The following is a 14,429-nucleotide window of genomic DNA, read 5'->3' as shown; positions in this document are numbered from 1 at the left end:
GAGGAGTGAATCCTGCGCTGCGAGCATGACCAATGATATTATTTAGTGCAGGTTTCTTCAACGAATAACCACCCAACCGTAGCATCGTCCTTGGTTCCATTGTTAAAGGATGCCCTGCTGCGCTAGATACACCATACACACACTTATTAGATATTGCCTAAACTAATTATATTATAAAGCTAATTATGAATTGAAGTTACTGCGGAGGTGGACTGGGACCACTATAGAATATTGATAATTATGAAATAATTATAGTAAAAACCGTATTTATAGTGCGCCTTTTCCCAAAGGATACAAAGGGACAGGTCCTTTGGGCACGCTGGACGATTCCTATGGAGTCAGTTGCCATCACACATTTGGGATAGTGGCAATGTGGACACTTTTAAAGACTAATTGAAATTGCATTTGTTTCAAACAGCTTTTCAATAGTATCTTTCTTTTGTTTTCCCGATGTTCCCTCTTACCTCTGTTGATTTGTTTCTGTGTTCTTCTTTTCATGTGCTTTGCGCACATTTTAGGGGGATACATGCGCAAATATATTTTATTTTATTTTATTATTATTATTTAAGTGCCGAGTATTTTTACTGCAAAGAGTGGGACGAAGTTTTTGAATTATGGGACTTTAGCACCATGTAATGCTTTACACAAGTGTAAATGCATTTTGACAAAATGCTCCTGGTTAGTGTGTTTGATAATTAATTAGAAAAGGGGGAAAACCCTTATAAATCCACTCTAACTGATTATGAGTCTGACAGTGTTGATTCAAACATCAACAGGTTGCTATAGAAATCAAGCGGCACTCCGCCAGTCTTTTGTTATGATAATAATATGATGTCATTCAAGCAAAGTCATACTGCTATTCCCCCTTAGTAATCCCAGTAACCATGGTAACATATGTAAACGCATCAGTGATCACCTTGGATTGATGTAGAGTGCCATTTTGTCTTGTGAGGCCAACAATGTGTCTCCCTCTAGTGTTTAATTAATTGAAACAGGAAGAGCTTAGGGGCCATTCATAACAGTCAATGTTTAAAAAAATTGATTTATTAATCTATTTTTCCGAAAAAAAAACAATTACCCACGCACACACACTCCAAATTTCAAATATTTTTGAATATTTATTTACTTTACAATATAATCTATGCACTTACAGACACTGGACACTATTGGTAATTGTCAAAGACCAGTCTTCTCACTTGGTGTATCTCAACATATGCACAAAATAACAAACCGGTGAAAATTTGAGCTCAATTCGTCGTCGAAGTTGCGAGACAGTAATGAGGGGAAAAAACACCCTTGTCACATGAAGTCGTGTGCTTTTAGATGGTTGATTTTGAGACTTCAAATTCGAGACCTCAAATTCTAAAACCTGAGGTCTCAAAATCAAAATCATGGAAAATTACTTCTTTCTCGAAAACAACATCACTTCAGAGGGAGCCGTTTCTCACAATGTTTTATACTATCAACAGCTCTCCATTACTCGTTACCAAGTAAGGTTTTATGCTAATAATTATTTTGAGTAATTACCAATAGTGTCCACTGCCTTTAAGAGCAGAGTAATACCTGAAATGATATAGATAGTTTAAATCAAAAGCTCTCTGACCAGCAGTTTTCAATAGCTGTTCCTGGCTTAAACAAAAGCTCTCTGACCAGCAGTTTTCAATAGCTGTTCCTGGCTTAAACAAAAGCTCTCTGACCAGCAGTTTTCAATAGCTGTTCCTGGCTTAAACAAAAGCTCTCTGACCAGCAGTTTTCAATAGCTGTTCCTGGCTTAAACAAAAGCTCTCTGACCAGCAGTTTTCAATAGCTGTTCCTGGCTTAAACAAAAGCTCTCTGACCAGCAGTTTTCAATAGCTGTTCCTGGCTTAAACAAAAGCTCTCTGACCAGCAGTTTTCAATAGCTGTTCCTGGCTTAAACAAAAGCTCTCTGACCAGCAGTTTTCAATAGCTGTTCCTGGCTTAAACACACACCTCTGTTGTTTAATCACAGATGAAACTGGCAAACACATCAAACTTTGTACAGCAGTTGTTAGTTTGATATTTTGAGGTTCTGCTCTCTCATAAAATTGTTGATGAAAAAAATATTATTGAGGGCAGAAATTAAGGGATAAGATCGTCCAATTTTGTATGCTTTTTCCCTTTTCCCCCCAATTTTGTTTAACTGGATTTCGATTTTCAGTTATTTCTTTTGACCCACGACTCACAATTTTGACCCACCACCCACAATTTGTAGAAAAAAACAATGACTATTATGAGATGGTAATGGTATTAGCTTTAAGTTGTAGACTTTACTTGATGCATAGAGCAACCTTGATGCTACAACAGGGCCAAGTGTCCTAAAGCCTGTAAGCATAAAAACTTGCTAAGCAAAGAAAAATCTTACTTAACAGAAACAGGTTACAGGCAAAAAATACATACAGTTTTGTGGAAAAGATATATTATACATGGCTGTACCCGCAAGTTTACTATTTAGTATTTATAGTTACTTCTTACATGGTTCTTTTCAGAACCAACACTTCTCATAGAGATTTACACAAAGTGCTACTACAACCCTCACCTTATTAAACTCCCACCATGCAAAGTTTCAAATCCTACTGAAGTAGTTTTGTTAGAGTTAACTGTAGCTCATGCAATGGTAACTTGGGTTTAGTTTGCAAGTAAAGGAGAAACATGAGTACAATGGAGATAGAGTTCACAGAGTGGGAAATAAGGGAGAAAGCTTTGCCGACAGGATGGTTAGGGGTTGGCTTTAAATTTTTCAGTCAATGAACTAGCTTGTATTTTCACAATTAATAGTTTCAATTCTCGTAGCCCCTTTCCAAGAGTGGCTTTCAAACCCAAAACTCTGCTGATCAAACACCAGAGTTTGAATCTGGCGTTCTTAACCACTCGGCCATGACACGCCTCCCTGTTAAGGGAGAATGCTGATAGGGAGAGATAACTGACTTCAACCACTACAACATAATCAAGAGTCATTCTGTATGTTTATTTTACTAATTGGTATTGACTTATAAGCTTATATTTTTTTTTAATGCATCTGGGGAAAAAAAATACAAAAAAGGTTCGAGTCGGGTATGGAGCAAAACTGACTGACAAACCTAAACAATGAGTGAAAACGAAGAACAGACAAAACTCATGTGTGAAGTGGAGTTGTGTGGTGAGATTTATATGACGTATTTGATCTTACCTTTATGTTGAGGTGATCCCTTAGGGTGATGGACGGTCTTAGGAGGAACCTTAGGTGGCTCTGGTCCACCTTTCTTCTTATACCAAGCCATCTACAAACAACAACATCAAAATATGTCATTTCTATATTAATTACCTTATTAAAAAATACATGAGAACAAGTAAATAGGAACAGTCAGTTTGGCTCAGTGGTTTATGTCCCTGCCTTTAACCTCTGTGGACAGGAGCCTTGTATGCCGATTAAGTTTTTCAATACCTAACTGCGTGGGTTTTCCCTAAAGGGGGTTTTCCTCCCATGTATAAAACTGCAATTTCTTGATTGTCTTCTCTACAAAACGTTGATGTGATGTTACCCTAGGATGCATTGCCGACGATATAACTCAGAGAACCAGAAACTACATACAGTGTCCAAACATCTACACTTTGTACCTTCTTACAAGACACTTTGTACCTTCTTACAAGACACTTTGTACCTTCTTACAGGACACTTTGTACCTTCTTACAGGACACTTTGTACCTTCTTACAAGACACTTTGTACCTTCTTACAAGACACTTTGTACCTTCTTACAAGACACTTTGTACCTTCTTACAGGACACTTTGTACCTTCTTACAAGACACTTTGTACCTTCTTACAAGACACTTTGTACCTTCTTACAAGACACTTTGTACCTTCTTACAAGACACTTTGTACCTTCTTACAAGACACTTTGTACCTTCTTACAAGACACTTTGTACCTTCTTACAAGACACTTTGTACCTTCTTAGAAGACACTTTGTACCTTCTTACAAGACACTTTGTACCTTCTTACAAGACACTTTGTACCTTCTTACAAGACACTTTGTACCTTCTTACAACCTTATGTCAGCCTGAACTCATCTGAAAGATCAAACCTTGTTACAAAGGTTATTTTTTACTAACATAAAACAGTAGACAGAAGTTACAAAGTGACTCAGCTAACGGTACAAAAACACCAACTTAAACAAGGTACGAAGTGACCCGAATGTACGGAGTGTCCAGGGTACGAAGTGGTAAAGTTACGAAGTGTCTGACATCCATATAGTGTTTCAAACATCTATATTACATGTAAAGGAAACACAACGATCCTCAGTAAAAAAAATAAACTTGAAACATCTGTTTAAAACTGTTTACTGACCTGTTTAGTATCAAGAGATCCACCACCTTTATGACGCTCTGAGAAACTCCGTCTGGCAAAACTGTCTCGCTGGAACTGGTTGTATGGATCATCCACTGGGCTTGACTCACTAAGAAAATCAACAAATGATGAAATGAAGTTTACTTTTAGCAAGACTGGCTGTCTTAGTTTGATTCCAAAATAGGCATTCAAAACTAAATCATGACTTGTCACACCTGGACTTTGAAGGCAACAACAAATTATTTCCAACTAAAAATCTTGAGAGAACCTACGTGTGTTCTGAGAGTATCTGATTCCAGTATTGTCCGATTATGGTCCGAAGGCCTAATGAAGCCTGTCAACTGAACATTAGGATACTTGCATGGTTGGCTGAACCCGGAGGTTTGTCTGTTTATTGCAAAACATTACACAGTACTGACCAATACTGGATCACAACTACTAATAAAGTAGTAACAGGAAACAATTAACAGGAAACTGTTAATTGATTGAACAATAAATAGGAAACTGTTCCTTTATTGACTTAGTTAATCCAGTCTTCCTGTTCCATTACAGTACACTGTTTATCTCAAAAGCTATTCTTGTTGCCCAGGCTAACATCTTAACAAATGTAATCAATGCAAACCATTACTTTTGTGAAAATGATGAGTGAATGATTACAAACACAATTTCAATGCTATTTTTTCAACATTTAACAAACTAAATAGGAATGAAAAAGAACACTTTCTTTGATGCTAATTATTACTGAATTTAACATGTATTCACCCTTATATGAAACTTAGAACAAAGTAGATTTTTAAAATTCTAGCCGAAACCTATTTTGTAACCAGAGTAAACAGGACTAAATTGGGAGCAATTATCGAGGATTACTGAAGATTGATTTGTGGAGGAAGTGTGTTAAAGCTGCCATTTTTTCAGGGTAGAGTAGAGTACGTCTTAAAACACCCCTTAAAAACATTGGACACTGTTGGTAATTGTCTAAGACCAGTCTTCTCACTTGCTGTATTCCAACACATGCATAAAATAACAAACCTGGGAAAATTTGAGCTCAATCGGTCGTCAAAGTTAAGATATAATATGAGGAAAAAAACCTTGTCACACAAAGTTGTGTGCTTTCTGATGCGGAAAATAACTTCTTTCTCGAAAACTACGTTACTTCAGAGGGAGCCGTTTCTCACAATGTTTTATACTATCAACAGCTCCCCATTACTCGTTACCAAGTAAGATTTTTGCTAATAATTATTTTGAGTAATTACCAATAGTGTCCACTGCCTTTAAATTATTGAAGATGTTAACTCACCCTTCTTCATCTCTAGCTTTCTCCCAAGTATCCACCAGCCATTGAGGAGGAGATGGTGCTCTACCTGATGCAGATGGACTTGCTGCGGCTATCTTTGCAATCGCCTATAGAACAAATCAAATCAAATCAGTCAGGTTTCATTTTCTTTTTCGAGGGGGTTGAATAAAGAATTGACTAGAGTGGGATTCCAACCAACGACCTCTGGATTAACGTGCCGGCGCTCTACCAACTGAGCTATCTAGCCCTATATTGGCGGTGTCCCTATTTTGTCAATATCTTTGTTCAGGGTGCCAGTCAGAAGCCATACAACCGTTAACTGCCGTGTAGCCAGGGATCACAACCAAATTATGATACAACCTGGGAAGCGGCAGCCAGGGGATCACCTTAAAGGGATGTGACTTTTTGTTTCAGATATCAATATAAACCACAAGGGAAACTGACTGGGTCAAATTTCGTCTTAATTTCATGACAAAATTATCCAATGCTACCATACATTTTTTTACTAATAGAGGTTTGCGATGGCACCATGTGAAAATATCTATTGAGTAGTGTCGGTTCTTAATTAAACCAACCAGTGGGCGACAACTCAACAATTCAATCAGTTAGCTCTGACCATCTTCAGCAGAAGACATGTTGTTGTTGCAATGGTTTGCAACATCTGCAGTGTGAAGAAACACACAACTAAGCAAAGAACATTTCAAGAAACTTTAGAGAAACCAAATGGCCCTTTAGTATATCACAAAGATACATTGATGGCAAATAATGTTTCAAATCTGAACTAATAAACCTTCTTGAGGACAACTAAAATACACAGTTTGCTTTATTAAAGCTCAGTGGGCTACTTTGAAAAAAAGCCCAATTTCATAAAGCCTGCAAGCATAAAAACTTGCTAAGCACGTACAAACCTTGCTCAACAGAAATTGGGTACTAGCTGAAATTCATTTGTTGCAACTGGTGCCTAACTCATTTTTTTATTTTTATATTTTTATGCATGTCGCCAGACACACAAGGCCTGAAGGCCACTTCAAGGTGTGGGCTACACTTTATTTTTGCCAGGGGCCGTTGCCACTTACTCCTGGAGCTGAAACAGGGTTACCCCCTTTTACAGTCCATACGGATGTAGGCTTGGGTATCATCCATCAGAAGCCTGGCTGGTAGAGTCGAAAGCACAACCTCCCCAACTTTACAAAGCAATAATGGTTACAAAAGTGTCTTGCTTAAGGACACAAGTGTCATGACCGGGACTCGAACCCACACTCTGCTGATCAAACACCATTTGCTAAGCAGTATTTTCTGCTTAACAGTTTTTAAGAAATTAAGCTTAAGTCTTCTTCTCTTACATCATCAATGTCGGCATCATCTATCATGACAATCTCCTCTCCCCCTTTAGGCATTGTTGGTGAAAGCTGAGACGTATCTTCAGCGAACCCATCTCCTCCTGGTCCAACATGACGATTCAATAACTGCTCTTTCTATAAGAGGACAGATAAAGCAAAATCTCAATTCTGAAATTCTTTGAAAATCAAGGAAATTTCTCTGAAAGAGTATAATTACATTTTACACCTTTTTAACACAACTCTACAAAAAATAGTTACTGGCCTGACACCAGGCCATTTTTTTTTTTTTTTTTCCATTTTTTTTTTCTTCATGTATACCGTCGGTCCATTTGGTTGGTAAATTGTTTGCAACAGCTAATTCTATTTTCTCTTGTATAAATATAGACGTTAAACCAATGTTTGTATGACAGATTGGTTTGTGCAAGATTGGCGTTAATATCTTGTGGGAGTTTGCCAAGTTCACTTAATGGAAGATCATCTAAACAAACAACAAACAAACAAAAAGTTGCACAATGAGTACATCACAGAACTGAATTTTGCCTTAGAGCCACTCTTCAAAGTACATTCATCCGTCAACATCATTTGTCATGTTTACATATTTTACATATTTTCAGTTAAAGTTTTGTTGATGAAGATATATTTTATTTGATCCGTCCCTACTACCTGACGTACCTCAAGTGCATTGAGTTTATTCAACACTGGATGTTTGAATAATTCATCCATTGCTTCCATGTCCAACTCCACCCCACGAGATGAGATCGACACCGGACTACCCGGTCTACCCTCTCCATCAATCGACTCTGCTTTAGTCTCAATCCCATGGTCTGAGGGTCTGGATGATGTAGGTGTGACATCACCAGGGTCTGTACGACGAGCTATCACGAGACGGATGTGAGAACGAGGGGATTTATCTCCCGCCATGGAGCGACGTAAGATGTCCATAGCGCTGCTGTTTGAGATACTGATGAGGGATTCATCATTGATGTAGAGAAGCTGATCATTCGGACGCAGTCTTCCATCCTGAATCAAATATAACGTAGGAATCAGTTAATCAATTAGTCCGGACTGTGCCACAGGTAGGGACTGAAAACCCAATCCAAATGCAAGGTTCCGGCCTGAGGTGAAAACAAACCGGGTCCACAGGTGAAAAGCAGGCAAATAAACCACTAAGCCAACCTAAATGTTCACTACTACTAATAATGATAACTAGTTCTTATATATTTTTATTTTTGTATTTTCTTCGCAATGTTTTTAAATGTATTTTGTGATTGTTAATCTAGAGAGCTTGAGGTACACTACAATTTCCGATGTTTTTTAACTTTTTAACGTTGGCTGAATAAATAATTCTAATTCTAATAACTCTATAGCACATTTTACAATAATGTAATGGCCTTTAAATTAGTGCCCTAGTCATTGGGTCAATAACATTCCTGTACTCTTTCTCAGCTCACCGGGTATATACAGCCTGGGCTGCAGTGGCGCTCAGAAGGCTTTTCCAAACACCATCGCAGGTACCCATTTATACCCCTGGGTAGTGAAGCAATTATAGGGTGCATTCGTTTAGCTTCCCTGGGTCGACCCCGGTCTGCCCCGGTACATTCGAATAGCTTTGACGGGCTCACCTGGGTCAGCCCCCAGTGCCCTGCTTGTGGAGTAGGTCACTAGGGGTGACCTAAGGTGCATGCCGTCACCACGAGAGGGCGAGTGTGATCGTTCGATTAGCTCTTGTCAGGGGCTCACCCGAGTGAGCACCGCGGGGTACACCCAGGGAAGCTGAACGAATGCACCCATTGTAAAGGTTTTTTTTTTCCTCAAGGACAAAAGTGTCATGACTGGGATCCAAACCCACACCCTGATGACCGAACCACCAGAACATGAATCCAACACCCTAAACCGCTCGGCCATGACACCATACCTACTTTTGTTATGACTTACTTTAGATGCAGCTCCTCCGTGAATCACACTCTTAATGAAGATTCCAAGATCTTTAGTTTCTCCATCTGTTCCATTGCCAGACGTCTTTCCCTTAACGCTGACCCCTAGACCAGCTGACCCAGTGTCATTCAGTGGAATATCAAAGACAACTACTGCTTTGTTCTTAGCATTGGTGGGATCATCAGTGGTTTTCTCTTCAGGCTGTGGGTAAAGAATCAAGAAACCATCAAGTACAACCATCACTACTTAAAGACAGTGGACACTATTGGTAATTGTCAAAGATAAGCATACAATAACAAACATGTGAAAATTTGAGCTCAATTGGTCGTCGAAGTTATGAGATAATAATGAAAGAAAAAACACCCATGTAACACAAAAATGTGTGCTTTCAGATGCTTGGTTTTGAGACCTCATAATCTATTTCTGAGGTCTCAAAATCAAATTCGAGGAAAATTACTTCTTTCTCGAATACTACATTACTTCAGAGGGAGCTGGTTCTCACAATGTTTTATACTATCAACAGCTCCTCATTGCTTATTACTGAGTAAGTTTTTATGCTCACAATTAATTTTAGTAATTACCAATAGTGTCCACTGCCTTTAAAATCTGAACTCTAAAATCCAATTTTAGTTAAGCTCTTCATGGGAATTGGTGTGAAGTTTAAGCGATGAATTGAATAATAATAATAATAATAATAATAATAATAATGATAATGATAATGATAATGATAATGATAATGATAATGATAATGATAATGATAATGATAATGATAATGATAATGATAATGATAATGATAATGATAATGATAATGATAATGATAATGATAATGATAATGATAATGATAATGATAATGATAATGATAATGATAATGATAATGATAATGATAATGATAATGATAATGATAATGATAATGATAATGATAATGATAATGATAATGATAATGATAATGATAATGATAATGATAATGATAATGATAATGATAATGATAATGATAATGATAATGATAATGATAATGATAATGATAATGATAATGATAATGATAATGATAATGATAATGATAATGATAATGATAATGATAATGATAATGATAATGATAATGATAATGATAATGATAATGATAATGATAATGATAATGATAATGATAATGATAATGATAATGATAATGATAATGATAATGATAATGATAATGATAATGATAATGATAATGATAATGATAATGATAATGATAATGATAATGATATGATAATGATAATGATAATGATAATGATAATGATAATGATAATGATAATGATAATGATAATGATAATGATAATGATAATGATAATGATAATGATAATGATAATGATAATGATAATGATAATGATAATGATAATGATAATGATATGATAATGATAATGATAATGATAATGATAATGATAATGATAATGATAATGATAATGATAATGATAATGATAATGATAATGATAATGATAATGATAATGATAATGATAATGATAATGATAATGATAATGATAATGATAATGATAATGATAATGATAATGATAATGATAATGATAATGATAATGATAATGATAATGATAATGATAATGATAATGATAATGATAATGATAATGATAATGATAATGATAATGATAATGATAATGATAATGATAATGATAATGATAATGATAATGATAATGATAATGATAATGATAATGATAATGATAATGATAATAATAATAATAATAATAATAATAATAATAATAATAATAATATTACAGAAGGCAGCGCTTTTGGGAACAGCGAGGATCCTGAGAAAGACCCTTGAGATCTAAGGCTACGGGACGTAGCCCGGCTCGAGGAGTTACCGGCACAAAGGAAAATGAGATCTTTCTTTCGCATGCTGTGATAAAATGAAATAATAATAATAATAATAATAATAATAATAGTAGGTATTTGTAATGTGCCAAATCAATCTTTACAGAAGTTCAAGGCGCAGCAGAGACAATGTAAACACAACAATACATGTACATATCCAGTGAATGCTGAAGCGAAGTATACCCACAAATTTAAAAACAACAAAATCTTAAAATTATTCAGAAATCTGAACTCTGAATTCCAATTTGTTTAGTTTACCTCGTCATGGATGGGTGATGGTATGATGCTGTCAACACTCACCAATTCTCTGGGTAAGACCTTCTCAGGAGTGGCAGCAGTGGATCCAGAGTCTTGTCGAGAAAGTACAAGATTGACGACGCCTCCTAGTCTGACACTGCGTAGGATGGAAACAGCTTCACTCTGTGTCTTACCGGTCATCTCAATACCATTCACCTAATGGAATTAATCACACAGAAATAATTCATTCATTCATTCATTTGTTTTTTATTCCAACTTGGAACACACCCCTTAACCCCGGGGAGGGTTACATTAAACATTTTAAACCTGAATTATTTTAGTATACATTGGCAAGAGGTAATCAGACATTATGTTTTTCTTTAAAATTCATAAATAAAAAGACGAATTTGGCATCACATTTAATAATAGATTCATCTGTAGAACTCATAAGAAATTCAAATTTTTCACTGTTAGTAAACAGCTGAAAATGTGCATTATTTCCACTCACAAAGTTAAGCATTTGTTCCCTAAGAGCACTGTATAATGGACAATTGAGTAAAAAATGGATCTCAGTTTCAACCTCCAAATTACAATGAGGGCAAATTCGCTGTTCAGATTTACCGATCGGCTGCAGGGGCCACCAGCAGTGCTCCGACGGGGAGTCATGCTAGCGCCCCTACCGGTCAATCAGCAGCGCCGCTACAATACTAAGTAAGTACGGTTTGCAGTGACACTAAGTAAGAAATCTAACTTAGTGAGTATTAGTGGGTCTAAAAAGAACCGGTTTCTGATCGACATTTTGATCAGTGTGCTCTGACGTGTTCTGGAGCACTGCAGTTTTAAATTTGTAATTTGACAATGCTGTGACCATCAAAATATTGTCAGAAACACACTTAAGATTCAAATGAGAATTCCAGACTTCATACTTAACCAGGAGTCTGTCTCCTTAAACTGATACGCTCATTGCTAGTCTTACCTCCAGCAGTCAGTCTCCTTAAACTGATTGACTCGATGCTAGTCTTACCTCAAGCAGTCTGTCTCCTGGTTTACATCTTCCATCAGCGATAGCTGCTCCTTTAGGCAAGATGTTCTTAATGTAGATTGGGTTCTTGCCCCCTACAGCGTTATCTCTCGTAGTGATGCTAAAGCCTAACCCCTGAGGACCTACAGAGATAAGATGGACAATGATTGAAAACAGAAATAAATAAATGCATACGATTTGACTTCTCTGAGTGAATTCCTTGTTGGTCCTTGTTTGTGTAAGATTTAAAGCAATAAATGGTGAAGATAGATATTTATTAAATTTATTCATCAGGTACGTCAACAAATGATGTCTGTCTTTTAATTAATTAAATTAATTATGGCTTCTTATAATTCAGTGACGCTCAAGGCGATTCAACATTCAGTATCTTCCTGTACGGTATTGTGGAGCTACGCTTTAGAAGTTTAAGACCTATTCCTTTACACATAACCTTGTAATGGTTTACAACGTGCCGTGCTGCAATATGCTGCCAATTAAACCAGGAACACAGGGGTGAATTCCTTCGCTTTTCGATAAGTGCACTCGGTTCTTTTTCGTGAATTACACAACACAAGGAATCAAGGGCTTTACGTCCCATCCGAAGACGGAGCATCATGGTAAAGTGTCTAGCTTAAGGACATAAGTGTCACGACTGGGACTTGATTCCACACTCTGCTGAACAGAATCACCAGAGCTTGAATCAAGTATGAACTGGAACTGTTTGTTTATATGATTTGAGGCATTGCATGGTGAGGTAGAGTTTGTTCTTAGAGAACAGTCTGTCTACATTCTACTACTGCAGAGTAGATTTATCGGATTGTTCGGGAGACAATAAAATTGGCTGAGGCTACTACTTCAGCTTATGGGTTCATAATTAACTTTTTAACTATTGGTCTCAACATTTCGACTAGCTTGCTCTAGACCCATCGTCAGAAAACTGTTTGTGGGTTTGTTTGTTTTATTTGTTTGTTTGTTTATTTATTTACTTGTTTGTTGGAGTGTTTGTGTGTTTGTTTGTTTGTTTGTTTGTTTGTTTGTTTGTTTGTTTGTTTGTTTGTTTCCTAACCTTTCATTAGTTGTACATAAAGCTTTCTTCCGATTCTCCTAGTGTTAGTCGGTGCGATGATATTATGAACCTTCTGTGACTGAGACTCTTCTTTAGAGAGTGATGTCGCTGGGGCACGGGCAGGAACATCAGGGGGTACCCTCGAAGACTCGACAGAGTGATTCTGATTATCATCTGATGGTTGTTGCTCACGTTCTACAGTAAGTGTCACTGACTCTGTACGCATCGCATCACGCAATAACTCCTGAGCACTGTTGAAACATAAAAATAAAAAAACAATGAATTAATGAAGAAAGAATGAACAATGAGAGCCTGTCACCAGGGTCAAGTTGCTACCTACTCCTGTGGCTGAAACAGGCTAACCCCTTTCACAGCCCGTAAGGATGTAGGCATGGGTACATTCACTTTAGGCTGACTGGAAGATCAGAATGCACTACCCTCCCAACTTAAAGAGACCATAGTTATGCTTTGCCTCCCCCACTCTCCTCAAATTCAACTTAAAGACATCATTATTTACTTAAAAGACGGTCCTACATTATCTTAAGCTTCTGTACATTTTTATTCTCTAAATTACACTTTAACTGTAAGCTCCCTATCTAGTTTTTGTGTACCATTTATGTTAGTTATTTTATGAATGCAACTTATCTCTATCAACGTCTGGGTAAATCAGCACTTGGTAAAGTTTGACGTCGGTGTAATTTAACACCAATGCTTTTATTTAGTGGAAAGTGTCCCGTTAACAAACACTTGAAAGTAACACTTCGAATCATTCATCATGTATGACAGGTTGGATACTGATAACTCATAACACATTAGAAATATGACCCAGACAGTTTGAACTTCGTCGTGGGGTCGTAAGGCAAAGAGATTGATATCATAGTCTGTCTCATTGTGATAATATACCTGCTATAATAAATTCATTGTTAGGTTGTAAGACAATTAGTAACACCCAAGGAAATAAAGGTTTGGATGACGAGTCATGCATGAAATGTAGAGCACTGAAAGGAGTGCACAATTGTCATAAATCAGAACGCTACGCATGTCAGATATGCCAAGGGGTTGTAAAGAGTTATATTTATAGTAACAATAACAAAGGATGAAATATTTCACGGCTAATTTTTTAAAGCTTTGAGTTTCAACTCAAAAAGGACCCCAAAGAGTTTACAGGTGAAGTGACTGGGTTTTTTTTAATTTGTGGTTTCAACATTACTCCTTGGGCTTTGTAAGTATATCCAGCCATACATAAGCGCAACCTCCTCCAGTAGTCCAGCATTCTCCTGAAGACGAGCAGAGTATACTGTTTGAAACGTCGAGACCAAACCGGCTCATTTCAGAGC

At 36.8% G+C, this 14,429-nt stretch overlaps 1 protein-coding gene across 3 annotated transcripts in view; it reads right to left on the bottom strand.

Annotated features, from left to right (window-relative positions):
• The window catches only part of LOC117299831 (partitioning defective 3 homolog), a 99,949-nt gene that overhangs the window by 35,293 nt on the left and 50,227 nt on the right, over nt 1-14,429 (bottom strand). For all 3 annotated transcript variants that reach the window (XM_033783376.1, XM_033783374.1, XM_033783377.1), the window contains 9 exons: nt 13,093-13,343; nt 12,030-12,169; nt 11,069-11,221; nt 8,912-9,112; nt 7,649-7,996; nt 6,980-7,111; nt 5,640-5,743; nt 4,343-4,451; nt 3,188-3,278 (listed from right to left, as the gene is read on the bottom strand). In XM_033783376.1, coding sequence (XP_033639267.1) covers nt 3,188-3,278; nt 4,343-4,451; nt 5,640-5,743; nt 6,980-7,111; nt 7,649-7,996; nt 8,912-9,112; nt 11,069-11,221; nt 12,030-12,169; nt 13,093-13,343 — 1,529 coding nt within the window. The remainder of the gene's footprint in view (nt 1-3,187; nt 3,279-4,342; nt 4,452-5,639; nt 5,744-6,979; nt 7,112-7,648; nt 7,997-8,911; nt 9,113-11,068; nt 11,222-12,029; nt 12,170-13,092; nt 13,344-14,429) is intronic.

Source organism: Asterias rubens, chromosome 15, assembly GCF_902459465.1.
Source record: "Asterias rubens chromosome 15, eAstRub1.3, whole genome shotgun sequence".
In the NCBI taxonomy this organism is placed as follows: domain Eukaryota; kingdom Metazoa; phylum Echinodermata; class Asteroidea; order Forcipulatida; family Asteriidae; genus Asterias; species Asterias rubens.
The sequence above is the reverse complement of the archived record's forward strand: the minus strand, read 5'-3'. Positions and strand labels throughout refer to the sequence as shown.